The 23,481-nt window shown below is 48.4% G+C and overlaps 9 protein-coding genes across 9 annotated transcripts; 6 read left to right on the forward strand and 3 right to left on the reverse strand.

Annotated features, from left to right (window-relative positions):
* Nucleotides 1-210: 210 nt before the first annotated feature.
* On the forward strand, nt 211-2,634 carry N7518_003755 (uncharacterized protein; the record flags this gene model as incomplete). The annotated part of the gene is made up of 18 exons (XM_057184682.1): nt 211-294; nt 360-469; nt 531-562; nt 616-653; nt 706-713; nt 761-837; nt 895-951; nt 1,008-1,030; nt 1,085-1,299; nt 1,344-1,488; nt 1,537-1,613; nt 1,686-1,721; nt 1,769-1,812; nt 1,866-1,887; nt 1,941-2,099; nt 2,151-2,261; nt 2,323-2,417; nt 2,630-2,634. The coding sequence occupies 18 exons, from the start codon at nt 211-213 to the stop codon at nt 2,632-2,634; spliced, it is 1,338 nt and encodes a 445-aa protein (XP_057046132.1).
* Nucleotides 2,635-4,089: 1,455 nt separating this feature from the next.
* On the reverse strand, nt 4,090-4,692 carry N7518_003756 (UbiX family flavin prenyltransferase; the record flags this gene model as incomplete). The annotated part of the gene is made up of 1 exon (XM_057184683.1): nt 4,090-4,692. One exon carries the CDS (start codon nt 4,690-4,692, stop codon nt 4,090-4,092), a length of 603 nt encoding a protein of 200 aa, XP_057046133.1.
* Nucleotides 4,693-5,380: 688 nt separating this feature from the next.
* On the forward strand, nt 5,381-6,997 carry N7518_003757 (UbiD family decarboxylase; the record flags this gene model as incomplete). Its single annotated transcript, XM_057184684.1, has 2 exons — nt 5,381-6,046; nt 6,131-6,997. 2 exons carry the CDS (start codon nt 5,381-5,383, stop codon nt 6,995-6,997), a joined length of 1,533 nt encoding a protein of 510 aa, XP_057046134.1.
* A 2,706-nt stretch (nt 6,998-9,703) lies between these two features.
* N7518_003758 (uncharacterized protein) lies at nt 9,704-10,090 on the forward strand (the record flags this gene model as incomplete). The annotated part of the gene is made up of 1 exon (XM_057184685.1): nt 9,704-10,090. One exon carries the CDS (start codon nt 9,704-9,706, stop codon nt 10,088-10,090), a length of 387 nt encoding a protein of 128 aa, XP_057046135.1.
* Nucleotides 10,091-14,054: 3,964 nt separating this feature from the next.
* N7518_003759 (putative oxalate decarboxylase) lies at nt 14,055-15,797 on the forward strand (the record flags this gene model as incomplete). Its single annotated transcript, XM_057184686.1, has 8 exons — nt 14,055-14,337; nt 14,396-14,485; nt 14,536-14,551; nt 14,603-14,774; nt 14,820-14,887; nt 14,938-15,058; nt 15,113-15,617; nt 15,667-15,797. The coding sequence occupies 8 exons, from the start codon at nt 14,055-14,057 to the stop codon at nt 15,795-15,797; spliced, it is 1,386 nt and encodes a 461-aa protein (XP_057046136.1).
* Nucleotides 15,798-16,329: 532 nt separating this feature from the next.
* Nucleotides 16,330-16,662, forward strand: N7518_003760 (uncharacterized protein; the record flags this gene model as incomplete). Its single annotated transcript, XM_057184687.1, has 1 exon — nt 16,330-16,662. The coding sequence occupies one exon, from the start codon at nt 16,330-16,332 to the stop codon at nt 16,660-16,662; it is 333 nt and encodes a 110-aa protein (XP_057046137.1).
* Nucleotides 16,663-17,179: 517 nt separating this feature from the next.
* Nucleotides 17,180-18,171, reverse strand: N7518_003761 (uncharacterized protein; the record flags this gene model as incomplete). The annotated part of the gene is made up of 2 exons (XM_057184688.1): nt 17,180-17,979; nt 18,033-18,171. 2 exons carry the CDS (start codon nt 18,169-18,171, stop codon nt 17,180-17,182), a joined length of 939 nt encoding a protein of 312 aa, XP_057046138.1.
* A 991-nt stretch (nt 18,172-19,162) lies between these two features.
* Nucleotides 19,163-19,621, reverse strand: N7518_003762 (hydrophobin family protein; the record flags this gene model as incomplete). Its single annotated transcript, XM_057184689.1, has 3 exons — nt 19,163-19,204; nt 19,265-19,329; nt 19,396-19,621. 3 exons carry the CDS (start codon nt 19,619-19,621, stop codon nt 19,163-19,165), a joined length of 333 nt encoding a protein of 110 aa, XP_057046139.1.
* Nucleotides 19,622-21,231: 1,610 nt separating this feature from the next.
* On the forward strand, nt 21,232-23,080 carry N7518_003763 (eukaryotic translation initiation factor 3 subunit D; the record flags this gene model as incomplete). Its single annotated transcript, XM_057184690.1, has 2 exons — nt 21,232-21,436; nt 21,510-23,080. 2 exons carry the CDS (start codon nt 21,232-21,234, stop codon nt 23,078-23,080), a joined length of 1,776 nt encoding a protein of 591 aa, XP_057046140.1.
* Between the last annotated feature and the right edge of the window lie 401 nt (nt 23,081-23,481).

Here is a 23,481-nt window from a genome sequence, read left to right on the forward strand (position 1 = left end):
GGGTTTTCGGATGATGTTCCGACGGGGAGATACGGCTGGTCTCATACGGGAACCAAGAAGCTCAGGTGGATCAGCCCGTTGTTACGTCACATTCAACTTTGGCATTAACCAACAGAAAAGTTCTATGACACGATAAAAAGGCATCTGATTCGCAATTCACATTCGACTAAAATCCGTCTTGTCTGTCTTATCACGAAGAAAGCTCGCATCATGTCGACTCTCAGTCCACCTGCCACTACCATTTCGGATGCCGTTACCGTGTACGACCTTATTGTAGTTGGCTCTGGTTTCGCTGTAAGCTTGGCAAATAAGCGGATCGAGACGACATGGCTAATGATGATTCTCGTGATAATGCTTAGGGGTGTATGACTGCTCTCAACTTCCTCGAAGATACCAAGACCCAAGGAAAGGCAGCGAAACTCGTCTTGATCGAGGCCGGTAAAGATGGAGAACGATGTGGTGCCAGCAGGTAGAACCTTCCGAGTCCTAGTGATAATTGAGACGTAGGTGTGCTGACCAGATTCATTCAGATGGACACCGGCCTTCTTTCGGTTGGACAAGAGTGTGTTGCAAGATAATTGCAAATTGAAGTACAACCTACTAAAGACTGTGCAGATAACAAGTTTGATAGCGACTTCAAGGATGAGATGAAGGTAAGTGGCAGGCCAATGACTTTTATATTCCTTGCGACTCACTATTGTCTAGCTCGTCAGGTAAGCGTTCCCGTCAGCCCCAAGATCGCACTTTTTAATTGTGGCAGTAATGGACTTGCCGATCAGGCATACTGCGAGAAATTGGAAGCCGAAATTCCCAGTACAGTGAAGTTTCTTTTGGACCGTAAACAGATTCGGAAGCTTTCAATTTACTCGGACTGACACTGACATTATAAGGTAGACGGAATCATAGTCCAACATCAAGATGAAAGAAATGTCTACCTCGGATTTAATACCGGTAAGCCCTTTGAGAAATCAAATTTCAGGCTATGCCAAATGCTAAAGTACTTTTAGACCAGAACTTCGCCAAAGGAGACGTACGCATCCTCAAATGACTTTTATACCAGCCAATATCTAATTACTACAAATAGGGTGGCGGATATGCCATAATCCTCAAGCTTTTCGAGCACATACTGTCGTTCCCTCAGGTGGACATTATGTGGGAGACAAATGCGGAGGAACTCCTGACTCATGACGATGGTACCATTCGTGGTGTCAAGGTTCGAAAGAACGACGGCCGCTTTGCCAATGTGTGTGGTGAGCAAGTCATGCTATCATGTGGTGGCTTCGAGGGTAATCGCGAAATGTGAGTGTGATCAGGACTTATTCGATATGATATGAATCTAAAAGGTATGGAAGGCTGGGCCGATACGTCGGACCTAGAGCTGACCAACTTGGGTTGGTAGCCCCTGGTCTCAAGTATAATACGGGGTTTGGGCTCAAGATGGGCTTGCAAGTCGGTGCCGCAACGGCCGGCTCTTTCCATGGCCTGCACGTAAGTTACGCAAATGAAGATCTCATGGGTTTCACTAAGCCGTCGCAGTGTGAACTTGTTGATACTCGCTCCTCAAAGCCAGAGGCAACTGTCTGGGGCCATAGCTTCGGTATCGTCGTCAACGAGTATGCTCCAATCATTCAAATGAAATGAGGTCAAATGAAATGAGGGATAAAGGCTCACATTACCTTCTTTAGACACTCCAAGCGATTTTACGATGAAGGGAATCGATCGTATGTTCGGCGTCCAGCTTGTACTAGTATCAATCTGACAAATGCAGCCTCTTCGCTACTTGCGAAGTTATTGCTTATGAGACATGGCGCGGTAAGTAATGAGGTAGGTCGAAGGCGAATATGCACCGCTAACGTGTATCTCAGACCAAAACCAAAAAGCATATTTGTGAGTCAGACAAACCTATATTATAAACGGTATATGGCTAAAACGCCTCCAAGTGTTACCGATGCTCCCATTATGGACCGATTCCGACCTGGTTGGGTTTATGATACAACTGATCTAGACCCAGAGAAAGGCGACACGATCGAAGATCTCGCCGAAAAACTCGGCCTCGTTCCCCAAGAACTGAAGAAGACAGTGGATGAATATAATGCTTCGTAAGTCAGCTAGCAGGAATGTCAGAGTCTCACACTAATGGCTGGTGGCAGAATCAATGACAAAGAATTCAACCCTTTGGTTCTTGACGGCAAGAGCACCTTCGGCCTAACTCCTAACAAGACCAACTGGGCCGCACCGATCAAAGTGGCTCCTTTCTATGGGTAATGCTCCTCTCAAATCATATAATCCGCTTAGAGACCGCTGTTACTGATGGGTATTTAGCTATCCTCTGACTGCAAAGGTTGTATTCACTTTTGGAGGACTGAAGGTCGATCTTGAGTCCCGTGTGCTCTCCACGACGGGTACCCCAATTCCAGGTATGATTCCTAATATTCCCTTATCACAGCAAAATCCATCAGACCTTCGCACAAACACGCTCAACTTACATTTTGCGATAATTTCCTCACTGACACGTCACGTCGTATTAAGGACTTTACTGCGCTGGTGAACTTAGCGGGTTTTATTACAATGAGGTAAGCCCAACCTAATGTTCCGTTATTGAAGCAAAATAATACTGACAAACTAACAGAGTAAGGTTGCCTCCGAATTTGGAATCCGAAGTCAATCGCCAACGATGTGTTCTTTCTATGTACTGACTATGCGCCTTAGATCCACCATGCAACAGTGCGCTCCGATGTCTTACATTCGGTCGACTTGCGGGCAAAACTGCCGCCAGGGCTCTGTAAGATCAGGAAATTCGCGCCAAGACATTGCCCAGCCTCGTGTGATGAAATATTTTTTACTTAGCTGGATTTCATTGTGTAATGCAAAGCCAATCAAGCATATGGAGCCTCGTCGAGCCATAAATGTAGCGTATATCTCCCATAATATCCTGGCCCTGTCCTCTATCTAATGCGAGTCCGATTTCAGTCGATGTTTCATAAAGAGTTGTATCAACGGGTAATTCGTATATTCACTCTCTTCTTCCATCTGATGAAAACTTATATTAATCTGCCTCAACATGACAATTATGGGCAATCAAAAATTGACGATACGTGTTATACAGCCTAGCCTTAGAGCTTTTTGGTCAGATGGATGCAAACCCATGAAATAATAGGTAGGGCCCAGCACGAGAATCGAAAAATTGTGGATATTCTCAACAGACTGCAATGCTCTTTACATCTCTTTCTCTTACTATCGATACTAAGGACCTACCCTCGTCTAGGTTCAAAAGGTTGCAGTCTATATGGATTAAGTATACTGCAACCAAAGACGTCTCTTACTGTTTCGGAATCCCGAAAGCAACTTCCAGCCGTGAGTGAGCCGATAATATATCGAAAACCCAAGCTCCATCAATGAGTATGCCTAAAGTAAAGCAGAAGGCTTTGGTGACTGCGGGAAACACAAGAGGGCATCTTGTCATGTGGCGATGCAATGAAACCGGCATTTGCAATTATCCAAAGCGCATTGGAAGATTTAGTATATAAACGAAGCCACCAAAATGATCTTGGCGTAATCAAGACGTATAAAACTACTTTACTCATGAGCAAACGACACTGACTTTGTCTGCTTCGAATTGAATAGCACTCAAATCAGCAGACATGCGTCCGTATCTGTAGGGTGTAAAGTTTAGTTGGAACGCATAGTTTAGGTGGCAATGCATCTTTTAGATCCAGTCAACAATAGTACCATTTCTTTTGATCTATGTACAAGCTTCTCATGTTCAGCGTGTTGATTCTCGTGTTCAATAAATACATGGGGTGATCGGTAAACTTTCCTGTCGTCCATTAGACGATGGGTAATTTTTTCCAATAGAAAAGTCAGAATTGAAGACAGTGAATATACACCGTAGGCAGGAGGCGAACGAAGGAAACGTGCAAATAAAAGGGCAAACCATGACTCAGAAGGTAATGAAAAGAGCAATATCGAGACTCAAGCTTGTAATTTTTTTCAGCCTGATAAATTCGCGTCATCCAAAGTAGCAATTGATTGATTGTGATCACGACATCAGTGTCGACTTGCTGATATCTTCTGACAAGCTCTGACTTGTTACTCTTTTTTCCACCCGCTCCATCGTTCAAAATTCCCCGCATCGAGGTTAAACATATCTAGCATTCGCCCCACACTCTGATTGACCAGATCCTCAACCGACGAAGGTCTGATGTAAAATGCTGGCACAGGTGGAAAGATTATGGCACCACTCCGTGACGCAGACAACATATTTCGCAGATGAATGTCGCTCAATGGTGTTTCTCTGGTCACAAGGACCAACTTTCGCCTCTCTTTCAGCGTCACATCTGCGGTGCGTGAAATCAAATCATCGCAGAACCCGGAACTTATGGCTGCAAGCGTCTTCATACTGCAAGGCAAGATGATCATTCCATCTGTGTGAAATGACCCACTGGATATAGGAGCTGCCATATCACTGATATTGTAGACGTGATCGGCGAGAGCCTTGACGTTGGAAGGATGGTAGTCTGTTTCGTATTTGATGGTTGATTCGGCCCATTTGGACATTATCAGGTGGGTTTCGACGTGAAGATGGCGAAGGGCAACGAGTAAATTGATTCCCAGTATTGTTCCGGTAGCGCCTGTGATTGCCACCACGATCTTCTTGCGTGGCTCACCTGCTTGGGGCTGACTGGCGGGCATTGTTGGAAGAGTCTTAGGAGAGCACCCCAAGTTCCTAAAGAGCATGGAACAATATCCTGTGTTGGTGTTGGCCGTTATGGAAGCGATGGCCAAGTGTCGAAGAGGTGCCTTTTATTTAAATATGCCACCCCTCTACCTTCGTTAATCTATCGTAGCCATAAAAGTCATTTATCTTGCTTAAAATCATTGTGGTGGTTGTCTTTGGCTTGGCAATTGCTGCCCGGGTGTAGATCGGATCCTTTCGTAACGTATCTCCTGATGGACAAATCGCATTCGAGGATCGAATCTACGGCTAGTGGAGATCTTCGGCCTGCCGGACCTGTCGGAGGGGAGTGACAATCAGAAGCCTACGGATAGATCGGCCGGGGAGATAGGATAGGCTTCTCGGGTGCACAAGAGGGTCATAGTGCGGCATCTTCGATGACGAGAATAGGTATGATCAGCATCCCGCGGCTACCACATTCCTATCTCCCCGGTCATAGTTTACGCTAAACATCCATACATACTAAATCGCATGACTGAGACAACTAATATATTTACCAGGACTTGAGCAGACAAGGACGAATCCAACACGAATTCAATTGACTCGACTTCTTGAGATCATCTACCTTTGCATCAACTTCACCGCGCAAAACATTTGCTCAAGTTATCGCCCTCTCTGTTATTCCTGAAACCCAAGCATCGAAACATGTCTACAAGAAAGCTCTCTGCCGCAACATCCTTGCGCACATTCCTTGAAGAATCTAAGGCCGAGGGAGATCTTGTGGAAATTGATCTGGAGGTGGATCCCCATCTCGAGTCCGGTGCCATCTCTCGCCGTGCATACGAAACGGGTAGCCCAATGCCCCTTATCAACAACCCCAAGGGTAAAGATGGCCCAGATGGTCTCTTCCGTATTCTCGGTGCTCCAGTGGGTGTCCGAAGCGATCCCGAAACTCGCAATGCCCGTTTGGCGAAGTCTATCGGGCTGCCTTCCAACGCAACTGGACATGATATCATCCAGAAGCTCCTAGCCGCCAAAAGAGCCGACCCGATTCCATCTGTTCAAGTGAAAGACGCACCACTCAAGGAGCACAAGATATTCGGCGATGAAATCGACCTTCTCAAGATGCCGGTTCCACAAAATCACGTACACGACGGAGGAAGATATTTCCTCACATACGGACTACACAGTGTTCAAACTCCGGATGGGAAATGGGTGAATTGGGCTATCACTCGCTGCATGGTGATCGGCAAACGGCAATTGACCGGCCTTGTGGATGTGAAGCAGGACATTGGCGCCATCTGGGCGATGTGGAAGGCCCTGGGAAAGGACACACCTTGGGCCTGCGCTCTTGGTGTTCCGCCAGCAGCTGTAAGCTCTTACCTATTCTTTTTGATATTCTGTGCCAGCATCCTACGCTATTTTCCAGAACGCTAATATCCGAAAACCCTTCAGGCCGTGGCTAGTGGTATGCCACTTCCCAAGTTCGTGAACGAGCCGGATTATGTTGGTACTCTCACAGGAGTTCCTGTGGAGGTTATTAAGTGTGAAACAAATGATCTTGTAGTGCCGGCACAGTCTGAGCTGGTTCTTGAAGGAGTTATCTCGGCAACCGAGACCGCGATGGAAGGCCCCATGGGAGAGTATCACGGTCTTCTTTTCCCACCCAAGAAATCGCCACAGCCGGTAATGACGGTCAATGCAATTACCTACCGAACCAACCCTATAGTGCCGATCAGTGTCGCAGGCCGTGCTCCAGACGAAACCCATACCGTTTGGGCCCTGTCCATCTGCGCTGAAATTCTCGACTTGTTGCAGCAGGCAAACCTACCAATCACCAAGGCCTGGTGCCCATACGAGTCCCAAGCCATCTGGTACGTCGTCCAGGTCGATCGGAAGAGGCTTGTAGAGATGAAGACCGCGCCTGAGAAATTCTGCCGCCAAGTTGGGGAGATCGTTTTCTCCTCCAAGCCTGGTAGATTCGTGCCAAAGATCTTTGTTGTTGGCGACAATGTCGATCCTAGTAACTTGCGTGACGTCGTGTGGGCTGAAGCGACCAAGTCTCAGCCACAGGCCAGTGACTTCTACTTCGTGGGCAACTATCCGACCTATGATCTAGTGCCATACGCCACTCACGGCTTCAACCCTCGTGGGCAAAAAGCCAAGGTCGTCAGGCTGTGCATGTTGCCTGAGGAGTTCGAGACCTTGGACCGGCCATGGGTTGAAGCTTCCTTCCGTGGATCTTATCCCGAAGAGGTCAAGACCAAGGTCCTAGAAAACTGGCAGGCGTACGGGTTTGAGGGATCTCCTGTGAACTTTTAAAAGTCTTATTACCAGGGACTTTCAACTGTGCTATCTGGTCTTTACGTTCCTGGACGCCCTAACCTTTGCTTGGGAATTGAAACGGACACACCCAACTTTCTCGAACGAAGTAGGAGATGGTGTTTTACCACTCACAGGGTTCTTTGCCGGCAAGGGTGAAGGGGAATATTGATCTGTTCCAATCATTCAACATTCACGGCCCCGCTGCTAATGTTCTGATTCTCAATGCATCAACTGCCGAATCAGCTCGAAGGAGCCTCTTTGTTTTGCGACTGTATCAAAATCATATAGAAATACATACACGAATCAAATACCTACTTTTCGATTCCCTCAATGGTTTATTTATATCCCAGAAGCCTCAGGATCCATTCTCTCTTTCTTTCTCGGACTGTATGGATTGGTCAACGGGCCAAGCTCGGTATACTCAGTATCGTCATACATTCAAAACGATTTCCAAGTGACGCGTCACAAAGCACACGCAAAACCTATCTATAATCGTCTAGAGTGAGCCGGCGCTGTCACCAAGACTCTGGTGGCCTTTGACCTGCACGATGGAGTTCTAAACAGTCCAGGACTGCTTGAGCACTTCTCGACAATTGCGTCTCTTTCGTGGGCGGCATGAGGGGAGGGTCCAGGGAACTTCCAGGTGGAGTAATTTTATCCATGAGGTATGAATCAGACGGCGTCCTTGGGATATGGGTTGTTTACCTATGCTCCAGAGAAGGGGCTCGGGAGTCAGCTTATGTGTCACGTGCTGGTCGACCAATCTCGGGTGCCAGTCAGGACCCAGGTTGACCCAGGTTGACCCAGGTTGACCCAGGTTTTGGCTGAATCGTTCATAAACATGCAACGTCAGCAGAAATCAGCAGAATTATGCACATAATTAGTGTGTTTGCATTGTTTGCATTGCTTGTAACCCAGTTTGGGGCCCCAGACTGGGTTGGGTGCGGGTTTTACCGGACCGTGCGGAAGTCTATTTGGGGCCCACCTAGGCGTTAAGTACGAACCCTAGTTTTTCAATTTTTGAGTATTTCTCTTATCTACTTAAACATAAAGCACAAAATGTAGTAACACTATAGCAAGGGCAATGCATATATTTAATCTTTTCAATCAACGGCCCAATTCCAGGCGTTGTTGGCTCAATGTTCAACGGGGACCGGCAGCTCAAGCTGTAGATATCCGTCATTTTGAGTTCAAAGGGGAAAAAAAGAAAGGAAACACTGGACATTACTCGAATGGTCGCACTAAATGTATAAGGATATGAGTGGTGCAGAGGAGTGAATGGTTAGACACGAGGAATCCTACTAGAAATGGGATCCTCACTTTTCAGCATCTAAGTTTGGCAGGCAATGCCGAAAATGTTAAGCATCGTATGGGACTAGATCATCTGATAAGAGTATCGGAAACAACGGCTAGAATTACATCTAATTATCAGAATGGAGGGAGTTTATTCCAGTTTATTCCGAATCTATATAAGATATCAAACTTACTACACCTTCTCACCAAAGAATTTCTCCACCCACAATCACGTTATTTATCTCTCACTCACTTTATTCATCTCTCACTGTCTCTCATCTATCTTCTCCTTGCCAATCACAAATCCTAGGCAAGCAACAGAGTTCTTCTCTGTTGATCGTCTATCTCATGTTGCTTCCATGACTCGTTTCTACCGGTACTATTCAAGTTCAAGCAAGCATGACATTTCCTACGTCTATGACTTTCCTCCCCGACTTGCCGACATCACTTACCTCATCATCATCTCACCCACCCTCGCCATCTAAAATCGCTGTGAGGGTAAATCCAAACAAAGTGGCTGTACGTGCCTTGAGGGCTGCCCTGGAAATGGTAGTCAAAGCGAGAAGAAACCAGTATACCCACATCACGACTGATTGCTATCTACTAGCACGATGACGATATCTATGCCGAGCAAGTGCGCAAACCATTTGCAATTGTAAGTCTCCCTCGCACTCTTTCCAGCAGTCCTTTGAAGGTATTATTTTGCTAACGTGGTATGGGCTATCTAAGATGTCTTTCGTATATGCTGCGCCCTCCGATTGCCCTGCCTGCGCGGGGGCGGTTGAGCCGTTGTTTCGGGTACGTCCTTACGTTGCTGAGCGCACCAGTGGCGTATTGCGATCTCGACTGTCTGGTTTGTCCTTTCAGATTGGCCATCTGCCTGCGGGTGGTACGCTGTCGTGAAAAAAAGTGCCACTTCTAGCAACATAAATATTCCGTTCCACAAGCCACCAACAAACTTTGGATCTCTGTCGGAAATGATGACACTAGGGAATCCCCAGTCCGCTGTCCACCAGAAAGTCAACACAGATTGTGCCCAATCGTTTCCACGCCACGTGGTTTTACCAGGGACCAGGCCGGTTTGTTTTGTATATTTGTCGGTCATGGTCAGGGCTGCGTCGTTTCCCTTGGATGATTCTGGTAAGCTAGTGATAAATCCATTGTTATCGTATGGTATGGGATTGGTGGGCTTAAAATGGGTTGTAGTAAGCCATATGGTCGATGCCGTGGGATACGGTTTTCAAGGCAAGTGACGCATTTGGCAATGTACTTTTTCAACAACTTTGCGCCTTTATAAAAACAGATGCCTTGCCATTCATCCAGTCAATCCTAAACTCTTCCGAAAATGCCTCCACAGGCTACAGCCCCCACGAGTTGATGTACGGCGTCAAGTTACGCCAGCCAACTTCCATGCTACACCAAGCTTTAGCCACCGAACAAGATTTCACAACCAGGCTAGACGCCGAGCGCAGTCTGGCTTACGCAGCCATGGCCATGAAGCACTACTACGATAAGACGCATTTGCACAAGTGGTTTGACGTTGGTCAATACGTTTACCTCCGCCTTGGTCACGGATACGACATCCAAGCCAACCAGAACCTTCCGACCTGTCCGCCCTCATACATTTCTATGCGGCCTTTATTTGGCATATCTGGGCCTCCTGATAGCCTGGAGCTTGGACAAGTACGCATGGACTACTTGTCCAAGCGCCTGATCAACCGGTATGCCTCATATTTACATGACTACACTCAGCATGAGAAGAATCCCTATGGGGGGAAGAAGCGTGGCAAGACGTAGAAGGCAAGTCCACTGTATTCTCTGCGTGTACTTAAATCCAGATCTACCCTTATGTTTGCTGGAAGTGCTAACAACTCTTGCTACAGACTGGAACAAGATTTTCGTTTTTTATGATGATACGCGGGCTCTCTTTATATTTATAGAGAGCAGGGTCTGAAAAGAATACAACAACACGCACCTTACTACCTACCTGTCAGAGCACTTTTTGCTTCTGTAAACTTCTCCATCAACATCAACGCTGTGCACAACCAAAGTCACAACCAAAGTCGAACTGGCGGCTGTGCCCCTCGCTTCTCAATGAACCCGATTATCTTGCCGTTCAAGATTATACCTACTTCTGAGATTCCTACCACAAAGAAAAAACATGGAAGTGGTGCAAGACTTTGAAAAAAGTGATCGAAAGGATACCGGCAAGGGTTCAAGTGAAGATGACGATTACATTCGAGCCTGGCAGGTGCGTTCGTACGAATGACATGGGAAGAGCTTTCTCGATTACTCTCAACTATCGATATGGAACCACTTCTTGCTGTTATCGAACCTTCGCTACTCGACGCCAGCTCCCAAGTTCTCACGAGAGAAAATCTCCCATTTCGGGACAAAGGCTAAAACACAGAATGACCTTGCGATAGTTGCTCTCCTACTCGACCCGAAATGGCCAACGGTCATCATTGAATCGGGATGGTCTGAAGCACCGACTAAATTGAAGCAAGATATTTTGTTCTGGCTCGGCGAATCAGGCCAGCAAGCCAATGTTGCACTGAAAATAAGAGTTCCTCCGAGGGGGACTGTCACAATCGAGCGACGGGCACTCAATAAAACTTATGTTAAGCCAATCTAACAGGATAGACTACATTTGCCAACGCGATCGAGAACTCCCAAGGACCTATAACCCAACTCTTCTATAAACTTAACCATAAGTGGGAGACGGGAAACGACCTTAATATCGCTACAAACTCGTCCGAGGGCGCCCAGGAAGCCAGAGCCCCTTGAACGAGAGTAATACCCCGGCACCCAGGGTACTGCTACTATTTTTTTCTATCAACTGGGTTAATGGCGTTCCCGAACGCCTATACCCTCTTTCGCTAGGAAGCCAGCGGGAGAAGCCTCCCGGAAGCCAGGAGCGCTGGTAGATTCCCCTTCCCTTCATGATAAGAATCCCCCTTTATTTCTCCTTATCCTTTTTGTATGGCAGCGACACGCCGACCGGGGCGGTCGGATTTAAGGCGGTACACGTGACCCCATAGCTAGTCTTTACCCACTGCCATACATAGATAATACATCATCATTCTTCCCCCTGAGCTACCAGTGTACCAGATGCAGATTACTCGAGTGAAGGCCGTTGCCCGAGATGCCAATTCTCGTGCTGAAGAACTTGCGCTGGAACTGAGAGACAGTAACCAGCGAGTCTCCGAGGCCGAGGGGCGAGTTCCCAAAGAGGAACAGCGAGACAGATTTCATTCTGCCGCACAACGGCATGAATGAGATTGGAGAAGCTGTCTGGGATTGCATACTCGAGTAACCTGTTTCGACGATACAATGCCAGTATGCCACGTACAGCCAAAACAACCATCCCTCATATGGCGGTCATTAGCCACCGCGGCAAGGAATCTTTCACATCGCCATCATGGGCTTTCGCAACTCCGTCGCATACGTGCAGCGCCAGATGGATCTCATCCTGAAGGAACTATTCAATGGTTTTAACCATCGTTACCGCCGCCTCTAGGAAGGAGCGGTAGAGGGTATCTCCAGGAAGCTAGGAGGTTCTTAACGAGAGTAGCATTCCCGGTAGCCAGGAATGCTAATTGACCGTTTCTATTTTTTGAAGTCATCATTATGTTTTCCCCGTTTCTCTTCATGACAGCAACGCACCGACCGGGGCGGCCGGATTTTCGGCGGTGGCAGTTGTTACCCTCTCGGCGGGTCCCGCTGCTGTACATAGATAATACATCATATTCCTTCCCCTGAGCTACTGGTGTAACAAAAATATGTAGGTTCCCGTTGACGCTAGGAAGAAAATGTCAGCTTAACGGCACACTAGTTAGCTAATGACAGGCCACTTACTTTTTCATGATGATAATACTGCTGCTGCTTTCGATGTTTTGCGGGTGCCTCGATACGCCTTGGGGGAAGAAATCGGCGAATCGGATCGTTGGGAGTCGTTACTACGAAATATCAACTTCATTCATTAGTTTTCCCTCACCGGATAAGGATTAGGGCAAGGAAGGTCCAATACCTACACATTACATATCCATACATCCATACATACACAATACATCCATGCGGGCCGTACCGACCAGGCGGAACTCTAATGTAGGCACCCGTTGGTCCCGAGGTCATGGGATATCAACCAGCTGCACGTTGAACGCCTCTATCACCTCGGCTGGCTCAATATAGCCAAAACGGGTGGTCCCGGCGCGAAAGAATTGGTCTCCGAGGGACCCGACTCTCCCCGCTCTGTCGCCGTTGGTCCTGGTCCTCGCCCGGTGGCCATCTGCTTCCGCACGACCCAGACCCAGCCTAGGTACTCCATAGATTCGATTTGTTATCTGTGATATTGATCAAATCATCAATTCGAGATAGATAGTGCCACTTTTGGTTAGGACGGTCATAATGTTACCTGCACCTCATTCAATATGTATTTTAATTTTAACTATACATATTTATGCCCTTAATGCATTCAGTATACTAATGTGCTAGTTATTTCTATGCCCGTTGTCTGCCGTAAATATCCGTCCCCCGTGGGTCAAGTCGGTCCTCCTGATCCCATTAGGAATAGTTGGCCTTGATGTCATGGGCCCCCGCATAACCCCGCAACGTTGAACTTGCGCCCTTCGCCCTTCCCTAAATATAACTGCGGCAATGGGTTACGGTTGCAGTCTCCACCTCATTCTGGATCGTTTGATGCGAAAGGAGTCTAAGCTAATAGTATATTTAATAGAAGCAGAGAGCAGAATCAGCCAGAGATGCTAAATGTGACCTGTAACAGACGGGAAGGTCTATGGCACTAGTGAAATATAAACCAGTTATTAAGCTTCCTTGAGTGCCCAGGTGGAGACATGTCTATTTTTACCCTTGTAAGGCTAATTTGAATTGACACGGGCGGGGATATAACGGGGATTTTCTGTCTGTTAGCGTTTCTCGGCATCCTTGGCTGAGAAGCTTAACACATTCTCAATATACCGTGTCTGATTTGTCTCGTACTCGTGATATTCCCTCCCGCTTGTGCAACATATTTGATTTTTGTGACGTATTCGCACACCACCTTGGCAAACCGAGCAGCCTGGATTCTACATGCACTGCTAAGAACCCGTCTTTACTCACACATAGCGGGCCGAGGATTGGCCCAAGTAAGCCTGCGACGCCCCGGGGCCGGCGGGACTTTTGTACTGACCAGCACAATCCACAACTTTTAGTCTCAAGCCTTCTGCAACGACCTGGACTTATTGCTTGTCGGTAAATCCCGCTTCCGGCTTCGGTACTGCGACCTGCAGCAAGCGACGATTCAGGGACTTCTGCCATTCTGGCTATTTTTAAATTCCCAAGGGGATGAATTACCTCCAAAACCTGTACTTCAGTGAGGGGTGATTCTACACTAAAGTCTCCCTATCCCTAATCCATCGCGCTTTCCGTGCCCGTCCCGTATCCCCGCCTATGACTGTCCATATCCCCTCACAGAGAATAATGTCTCATATCAGGTTCTGCAGAGCCGATATTCCGATGCCTTGCCTCGTTTAGCGTCGCCATGAGGGGAACCCCTCAGCGAATATTTGGAGAAACCCCCCACCTGATTAGAGCGAAGGGATGGTGCAATACGGAAGCCTCTGATTGATAATGTTGAACTTTTGTTGACCAATCTCAAGCGTAGACATATAAAAGGCGGCTGGGACGTGATAGTAGACCGTTTTTAATTCTGGTTCAACCTACTTTCTTCTCAGTTCTCCCCGAGTGTCTTCGAAACGTCAATATGAAGTTCCAACTCTTGGTTACTCTGCTTCCTGCGGTGTTACCCTTGGTGCATGGTATCCCTGCTCGCAGGGATACCCCCAACCCGGGTTTGCGAGGAAGCGATTCGCTAGTTGGATATTCGTCATCGAATAAGGGTGGCAGCGACTCGCCACCTGACATCAAGTATACTCTTGTTCCTGGACAGACGGAAGATCCCAATATTGGGCCGTACCTCGATTTCGAGAAAGCCGATAATCCGCAGCCGATCCGTGGTTCCGCGGGGGCTGATGATCCCGGTCCGAGTATGCAATACTATTCTGATTGGATACATGTACTGAATATACTGACATTTTTTTGTAGGGAACTATTACTATGACAGAATCAATAGTGATAAGCTTGCACCGCCCGGAACTGACCATGGACAGACGATTAATGCGCAGTGGCCAATGGGTAAGTCTGGTTTGCGCGGAGAAATGTACAATTTGCTAACTGTATGCTAGGATTGAGCCACAACAGGTAATCTTCATCCCCGAACGAGAACACCGCAGATACTCATATTTTCTTAAGGCTTGGATCAGATGGAGCTGGTTGGGCTCGCCAAGAGAACATAAATGTGATGCCGGATGCGACGCTCATGGCCGGTGTCGATATGCGCCTGGCACCTGCCGGTTACCGTGAACTTCACTGGCATGTGGCCGCCGAATGGTCGTTGGTGTTGAATGGATCGTGTCGAATCCAGGTACTTGCTCATCTCGAAGTGATTAAATAAGTACTAACCAGCCAGGCTGTGAACGAGAATGGGGAGACATTTATCGACGACCTTACTGCTGGCGATGTGTGGTTCTTCCCACCGTGAGTATTGTAATGTGCACAGATAATGCTTTATACTAATTATTTATCAGTGGTATTCCTCATTCTATTCAAGCCCTAGACGATGGAGTCGAGTTCCTTCTGGTATTCGACGACGGTGGCTTCAACGAGGATAATACATTCCTCGCAACAGAAGTCTTCCTCCACACCCCGGTAAACAAAAGCAAATCTCACACCAAAGAAATCCAATTGCTAACCCATACACAGCGAGAGGTCCTCTCAAAGAACTTCGGAGTTGACGTATCAGCCTTTGACAAGCTCCCCGCCGACGAATTATACATATTCAAAGGCACGCCCGCCCCAGCAGACATCGAGAAACAAAACGTGACAACAACAGCTGGCATCATACCCCGCGCTCAGAGCTACTCATACCATTTCTCCGAGCAGCCAGCCCACGAAGTCGCCGGGGGTTCAGTCAAGATCGTCGACCCGCTCACCTTCCCAATCGCCAGCAACTTCTCCGCGGCCGTCGTCACCGTCCATCCAGGCGGCATGCGCGAAATCCACTGGCATCCGACTAGCGACGAATGGACGTTTTTCATTTCGGGCCAGGGCCGCGCGACGCTTTTCACGGCCCCGAATGCTGCGACTACATTCGATTATGCCGGTGGTGATGTTGGGTACTTCCCGAAGTCTAATAGTCATTATATTGAGAATACTGGTGATGAAGACTTGGTTTTTGTGGAGGTGCTTCAGGCGCCTCAGTTTACAGGTATTTTTCCCTTGATATATGTTTGGGGTTTGTGTACTAACAATAGTAGATATGGCTCTTGGTCAGTGGATCGCGTCTACGCCGAAACAAATCGTTGCGGATACGCTCAACCTCAGTGAGGATGTGCTTAGCAGCATTAAGACTGAGAAGCAATATGTTGTCGCTGGTCCTAGCAGTTAGATTGCACACAAGTGGGCTGTTTATAATCCACAATATTGGTAATTTTCTTGGTAACTTAACAAACCTTTACTAGAGATGCTTTATAGCAGGCCACCAATTCTCTACAGTAATGCCCAAGGCTTCCGTACCCTTGGATAAGCAGCGAGATGAGCTATCACAATCCACATATATTCTTCGTCGTTGAACAAACCTCTAGCAGAAAGCAGACCAGCGCGTCATGGTGAATAACAGAAAGAAACGCCTATAACCCATCGAGACAAGCTCCTTCTTCTCCGCCTTATGCTAAGGCCTGTAAGGTGGGGGTAGATCAAGGCCATAATCATCCGGACTATCCCCACTGGTATGTGGGTCATTATGGTAGCCAGGAGGAATAGTCTCTCGATTGTGACTCTTGGGATCCAATCCCGGAATAGTAGACCCAAGCACAGATGCAGATTGCTAAGAATGGTCAGTTGATGCAGCTCCTTGCTCGATGGAATTAACTTACCCCGGCCCCTGAGTCTGACCCATGATTTCTAATAACAATAGGATCATGATCCCCAGTCTTCCCAACCAATTCATTCCGCTTCCAAATACCATATTTAAGAACCAGTCCCTGAAAGTCCGACCGCTCGATAACGCACTCCGCGACAACGCAGTTTGTCAAGGTAGCTCGCTCGATTTGACTGCTCGAGACCGTCGTGCTGGTTACTACACTCCGCTTCACCGCGCTCTGGTCTTGAATGACCGACTGTCCGATTGTGGATCGGTGCACCGAGCTTTGACTTTGTATAATGCTGTTTGTAATATCGCTGCGCTCGACCGAGGCCGCGTCGTGGAACTGCGATTTTTGACCCGTGCTCCGGCTCACGTCTTCCGTCTTTGAGAGTACACAGTCGCTTAATGTGGATCGGTTCACGCAGGAATTGGTGATCGTGCAGTTGCTGAGAATGCATCGAGTTATGGTGTTGCCGTCCCCGCTCGGTGCGCTGGCTTGGGCTTTGTCGCTGTCCATGATAGCGCTCGGGATGAAAGTATTTGGTAAATGAACGAGATATGAGTAACTCCCTGGATATATATGTTTCTCAGAGCAATTTATCCTGTCGAGAAATGTTTTGGGGAAATCTGGAAATTTTGCGAGGTTGACATCGGGCGATCCGAGGCTGAACAAAGAAAGCTGCTGCCTACAGTTTTCCAGTTTGTAACTTATATCAGATATCCTATGTTGTATATAGAGTATCATCTACCAGGAGGGCTACATCTGCGGAAAATATATATCAACATGATTAAAACATTGACTACACCCTTCAGTGGCAATAGTTGATTTTTCATGTCCACAAGGTCCTGATGTATATATCATGTTCATGTACCTTTTAAATATACCTAATTCCGAGAATTCCTGTTTAGTATGCATAGACCCAGCATCCGCATGGCCAATTATCGTTCTCAGGCATGGTAGTTGGACCGTGATGAGAGACAATAGAAAACTCCACCCCCAATTCCCGCAACGCTTCAATACCATCCTCCCAGTCCTCCGTGCTCTCTTTCTGGCCCTCGCCATAGAACCTCCTGTATATAACCGTCCGCAGATTTGGAAGCTCCCCGGCCTCCACCCGTTCACCAATGCTATCGAAGAAGGTACCTTTTCGGTCGAATTCATTTAATATGAGAGTCTCCAGACTGGCAGGAAGACACTCATCAAGATCGGATGCACCAAATTCATCACATGGGTTTCTTTCGTGGTACGCATACGTCTCTACGGGGATTGTGAGCTGTTTCAAACAGTACAAGCGGTCGAAAGCCGGCTTGTTTTCTGTATCCATCATGTCGAAATCAAGATACTCCACATCAGACGAGTCGCTCCGTTGTATTGCTGCAATGTACTCGGATCGAAAGCCCTCTCTCTCGAATGCCCCGCTCGGCTGCGACCATCCGCCTCTCATGGTGATGTGGGTAAGGCCCGTAGGGAAGGCGAGGATCTGTCCAAATGTAGATGGTTCAATTTGACAGCTAACCAACGCCAGGTCTTTGAGAGCTGTCTTCTTAGGAGGAAATAATTTCCCAAAGCTTCCTGGGCGCAAGGAGCCTATTATAGCGCCTTGGATGTGGAGCTTCTCAAGTCGTTCCATGTAGAAAACAATCTCGTTTTGACCAAGGCCCCACCCATCTGACCAAGAAGTACTCTTGTAGGCCCCGAGATATACTAGAGAAAATTAGCCTTTTGCTTACTCCATTGAGTCAGATTCAGTGATTTACACGACCGTAGCCCCTGTCCCACGTATCGACCGGGGGCCTCAATCTCAGCATGATCCTTGTTTTGCATCAGGAAAACGAGTAGCGTGCGGTTGATTTTGGACGGCACGCTGCGCAAGGTCAGGCCTTCCAGGTTTTGCATTTCAGTGATGGCATCAATGAGAGGATAATAGATTTGATCGATCTGGGCATCATGAAAGTGTTCCTAGAAGTCCAAGACAAGAGAAGATAACCAAGAGCTTTGCTCCAAAGTCCTCGCAAGCTGCTCACAGTTGATCGGATTCGTCAAACAGATCGAAGTGTAGAGTAATGGCGTTGTGAGAACCTGGAATTTGCGACAAGTCAACGCAAGACTGTAAAGAGAAGATGGTGATCGTTGAAGGTGCTGAAATATCATCTCCAGCAGTTCAACAGGAAGATTTAGTAAAATGGAGTCTTGGACAGTCATGGTCGGTAGATTGTGACAAGAGAGAAAAGATGCGGAAGAAGTATTGATTGTCTATAAATGAGCAGAAGCTACCTAGTGAAGAGGGAACCCTGCAACGAAGGCAGCAGGGGTACCGACAGCGAAGACAGGGTAAAAGCAAAGTCGTTCACTGAGGAGAACACCGGGATGACTAGGTACTGGTGGGGTGTTTTATACCCATGGAGCATGGAGGATCACATGGCCACTTAGTCATCCTGCTCTGGAATGCCGCGGGGGGGGGGGGGGGGGGGGCACTACAGTACTTAGTATGTAGTCGGAAATCAGACCAGGAACTGGTTAACATGAGTGAAATAACAGAGTATCTGAGGAAACAAGCGGATATCTTATGCCGAGCTCACTGACTTCCCTAAAGCGGCCGACTTGCACCGACAGCTAGCACAGCTATGGCCATCGAAGTCCTATACCCCGATGTTGTTGTACTCCAACTAGATGCGCAAGTAGATACCAAGCTTTGGCCGACATCGAAAAGTCTACAAATATCACAGGTATCATTCAAGAGTAAAAATTGCTATTATGTAAATATAAGTCGAAAGGGACTTCATCCCCCGGAAAAGAATGTACATCTTTAGTGGTTAAGCAAACGTATCAGGTCTGCTGTAAAGCCATAAAGCCATTTATATACCTGAGCAGTTCCAACAGACTGGACCTATTCCTTCAGATCCGCACATCCGAGGGCGAGGGTGCCACCCTAAAACCAGTTAGTTATGGACTCTCCGCAGATGAGTCTGCAATGTAGATTATCACTTACCAGGAGGTTAGCCTCGGTGCAGCACTGGGGCTTGGTATCACAGCTGGATGCCTCGTACCCGTGGCCTGTGAGAAATGTTAGAAGATATCCCAATTCCATCTACTAAAGATAACAAGACAATCCAAACATACAGAGAAGACCAATGGATCCAACGATGTTGGCAGCATCAATGCCAAGAGCCAGCAAGAGCGGGTCGACAAGGGGGTCGAGAGGAGTGGTGAGAGTTCCACAGCAGAGGAGGGGACCGACACATTCCGAAGTATCAGAGCGCTTCATGGAGAGGCTGGACTCCTGAGGGAGGGCAGACACCATGCCGGCGCCAGCAAGAGAAAGGACGGAGAAGATAGAGAGTCTCATTTTGACGGAGGTTTTCGAGTTGGTTGTTAGAAGAAGAGAGGAGTAGTTGTGATGAAGAAAGGATTGCGATTATGGATGATGTCTGGAATCCGTGGAATATCCTGGTCCTTATATAGTTTTTGCGACAGGATATCTAGGCATCAATTGCTTCCAAGACCCCCTATGTTCGATAATTGAGTATTCTGATGACCTAGGTCAGATTGTGGAAACTCGATTTGTGAGTCGTAAAAATGAACCCCCGAGTAGTTCCCATCTCAATGGATCAGAAGATCTGCAAAACTCTAGATAGCATTGGTCCCAGTGTAAGAGGCCATGTGAGAGGTTTTGACCACGAACCGAGGCAGAGAGGTCCTGGAAGGGCAGTTCCTGGTATTGGATGAGTGAATTAGATTGAATCACATAGTTCATGATGTGGATATCCATGATCCAGATGGGTTCTAAGCGAGCTGTCTTGGCTATCGATCACTCTTGGTCCATGCTCACTGCGGAGTAACTCCGTATCATTGAAAGGCTTGTAGTCACTGGCTGCAAATGCCAAGTCAATATACAAAACCAATAGCCAGCGGGGCAAACCCCGGTTGTTTCCTCTCCCATTTCTCCGGGGATTTCCTTATCAGTGGAGCCGGTTCCAGGATCTTCCCTGTGGCACCGAATCAGAATTGCCAAGACGTCGATCCATCACAGGGAACTCGCAGAGCCCATTCTCTCCGATCGACCTATCAACCGGAACTCAATTGATGAACAGGAACCAAATCTCTGATCCGTAGTGTTGCAGTCTCCGCAATCTGAAATTTTATGCAATTGGCTTGCGATTTGTCATTTCCAACCCCAGAAAAAAAAGAGACATTTGAGATAAGTCTCGCACCGTTGATTGTACGGCAACGAAGTAGTTTGCGAGCACCAAGGGGTTAACATTGTGTTGATCCAAATGTCTTGGACTCTTGGTAAACCGATCTGGGCAAAGTTAATCCGGATGACCATTGTTCTTCATTGGGTCACTTGAAGGTTCATACATCTCGGCTTCCCCTGATTGTCGTCATGGTCCGTGACGATCTTGATAAGTATGTCTGAATGAGTTACGTGAACGATTGGATCCAACATTGGAAGCAGATATCGATGCTGTGCCTTGTTTAGTCTGTCAACTAAGAGCCGAGGTCATCATCTCAAACATGGTCTCAAATCATATCATCTTGGCTTTCAGGGGATTCGGTATTTGTCGTTATCAATTCGACCATCTGCCGAAAAATAGGAAAAGACTGGGCATTCTCGTGGCGGGATCTGGCGAGATCCTGAGTCAGGACTTAACGGGTCATTGTTGGCCATGGGAAAAGTTCGCATGGGCCTGCAACATTTCGTGGAAATTTCTTGAAATTCAGATAGGATTCCGGTCATAACGATGAAGAACGAAGTGACCAGGGCTGGTAAAGAAACATGTGGCGGTGCCCCTGTGGCGGTGCTTGTCCACACCGCCACACCCTCGCGACACAAAAAACTTCCCGCCTTCAATTAATCCACACCACATTCCCCGGGGTTATCGATCAATCAACCCCTCTACCTTTTTGATTTTTGAGCAGTTGCCCAGCGCATATTGCCCATAGATCACAATCAAAATGCCTTCAACATCTCTCGCCGACCTGGTGGCCGCCCTCCCCTTGGAGGACACCTGGGGCCCCTCCACTTCCGCCGATAACATGCTTTCCGGTGTGCCATATGCTCCTTTCTCCAAGGGCGACAAGCTGGGCCGCATGGCCGACTGGACCGCCGAGACCAAGGAGCGTCAGAACCAACGTCCCCAGTACAACCGCGGTTTTAGAGGTATGTTCACCTTTTTTCTGTCCACACTAAGTTTCTCTTTCAGTCGAATAGTAATGGCTAACAGTCCCATTAGACCAGCAGGTGTACGGTGCCGGTACCTCCAACCTCTTCACTGTCGCAGCCGCCGAGGACGAGTCCTCTTTCTCCGTCGTTGATAACACTCGCGTCCAGAAGCGCGGTTTCGGCCGTGGCGGTGGCACCGTTTTCCGTGGCCGTGGTGGTCAGCGCGGCGCTGCTAACCAGCGCGGTGGACGTGGTGGATTCCAGCGTGCTGGTCCCAATGTTGGCCGCGGTCAGCAAAGTGGCTACCAATTCAGTGACCGTGGCGGCGCCCGCGGTGGCCGTGGTGGCCGTCGTTTCGGCTGGAGAGACTACGACAAGCCCCAGCGCATTCGTGAGGCGTCTGTCAACATTCGTCCTGACTGGAAGATGCTCGAGGAGGTTGACTTCACCCGTCTGTCTAAACTGAACCTCGATGCTCCTGAGGGCGAGGACCTCGAGACCTACGGTTTCCTCCACTACTACGACAAGTCCTACGACAAGCCCCCCGTCAAGAACGCCGAGCGCAGAATGCAAGCCCTCGACCGTGCTGCCTACAACGTTACCACCTCCCAGGATCCCGTCATCAATGAGCTCGCCGAGAAGAACGCCGCTACCGTCTTCTCTACCTCCGATATCCTGTCCATGCTGATGTGCGCCACCCGCAGTGTCTACTCGTGGGATATCGTCATCGTCCACCAGGGCGACAAGATCTACTTCGACAAGCGCGACGGTGCCTCCTTCGACATGATCAGCGTCAACGAGAACGCCATCGATGCGCCTCTCGAGGCCGCCGAGGCCGCCGGCAAGCAGGAGCAGATTAACACCCCCAACGCCCTCGCCATGGAGGCCACCATCATCAACCACAACTTCGCCCTGCAGACTCTGATCGAGTCCGACAAGAACAAGGTTTCCTTCGCCAAGCCCAACCCCTTCTACGACGAGACCGAGGAGACCGAGCCCCTCGCCTCCAAGGGTTACAAGTACCGCCGCTTCGACATCTCCCTCGAGCGCGACGAGGAGCCCGTCTCCATGATCGTCCGCACAGAGGTCGACGCCGTCATGAAGGGCGGCCCCACCGGTACCGAGGACCAGCAGCTCATCATCAAGGCCCTGAACGAGTTCGACCCCAAGGCCCAAGGCTCCGGCGGTGCCCTCGACTGGCGCAGCAAGCTCAACTCCCAGCGTGGTGCCGTCCTCGCTACCGAGATGAAGAACAACAGCGCCAAGCTCGCCCGCTGGACCACCCAAGCTATCCTGGCCAAGGCTGACGGCATGAAGCTCGGTTTCGTGTCCCGTGTCAACCCCCGCTCTGCTGCTGCCCACGTCGTGCTCGGCGTTGCTGGCTACAAGCCCCGCGAGTTCGCTAGCCAGATGAACCTCAACCTCGGTAACGGTTGGGGTATCGTCCGTACTATCGTTGACCGTATCCGTGCTCTTGACTCCGACGAGCCCGCCGATAAGGTCAAGAAGTACGTCCTCATCAAGGACCCTAACAAGTCTGTCCTGCGTCTGTACAGCGTCCCTGCTACTACTTTCGAGGAGGATGATGAGGAGCTTGAGGAGGAGAAGGAGGGCGAGAAGTCCGATGAGGCTGATGAGTAGATTTTGTTCTGATGAATTATGTTCTTCCTTAAATGTGCATACTCGACCTAAAATTTGATGCTTTTATACTCTGACTATAGAGTCTGACCACAATCTATTTAACAAACTTCATTACCAGACAAACTTGACTTTTATTATCTCCATCACTAAACCATCATCCATCCAAGGGGAAGATACCGTTTGGTTGGCATGTCCCCGGATCAAGAAGCCTGTTACGCGGATGATTCATTTTAGTAATGCTTCCTTTATGGGTTGCCCGTGATGTCCGTAGTCGAGTAACACGACTTTTGTACAACTTTCTCGGGGGAACACAAAGAACGTCTTGGGTGCCTTCTCGGTGACTTTCGGCGGTTCTACGCGCCGAGGATTTCTGACATGGGCTTACGGCTATAATGCTTTTT

The sequence above is a fragment of the Penicillium psychrosexuale genome (assembly GCF_028828465.1).
Source record: "Penicillium psychrosexuale strain IBT 29551 chromosome Unknown utg000002l, whole genome shotgun sequence".
NCBI classification, from domain to species: domain Eukaryota; kingdom Fungi; phylum Ascomycota; class Eurotiomycetes; order Eurotiales; family Aspergillaceae; genus Penicillium; species Penicillium psychrosexuale.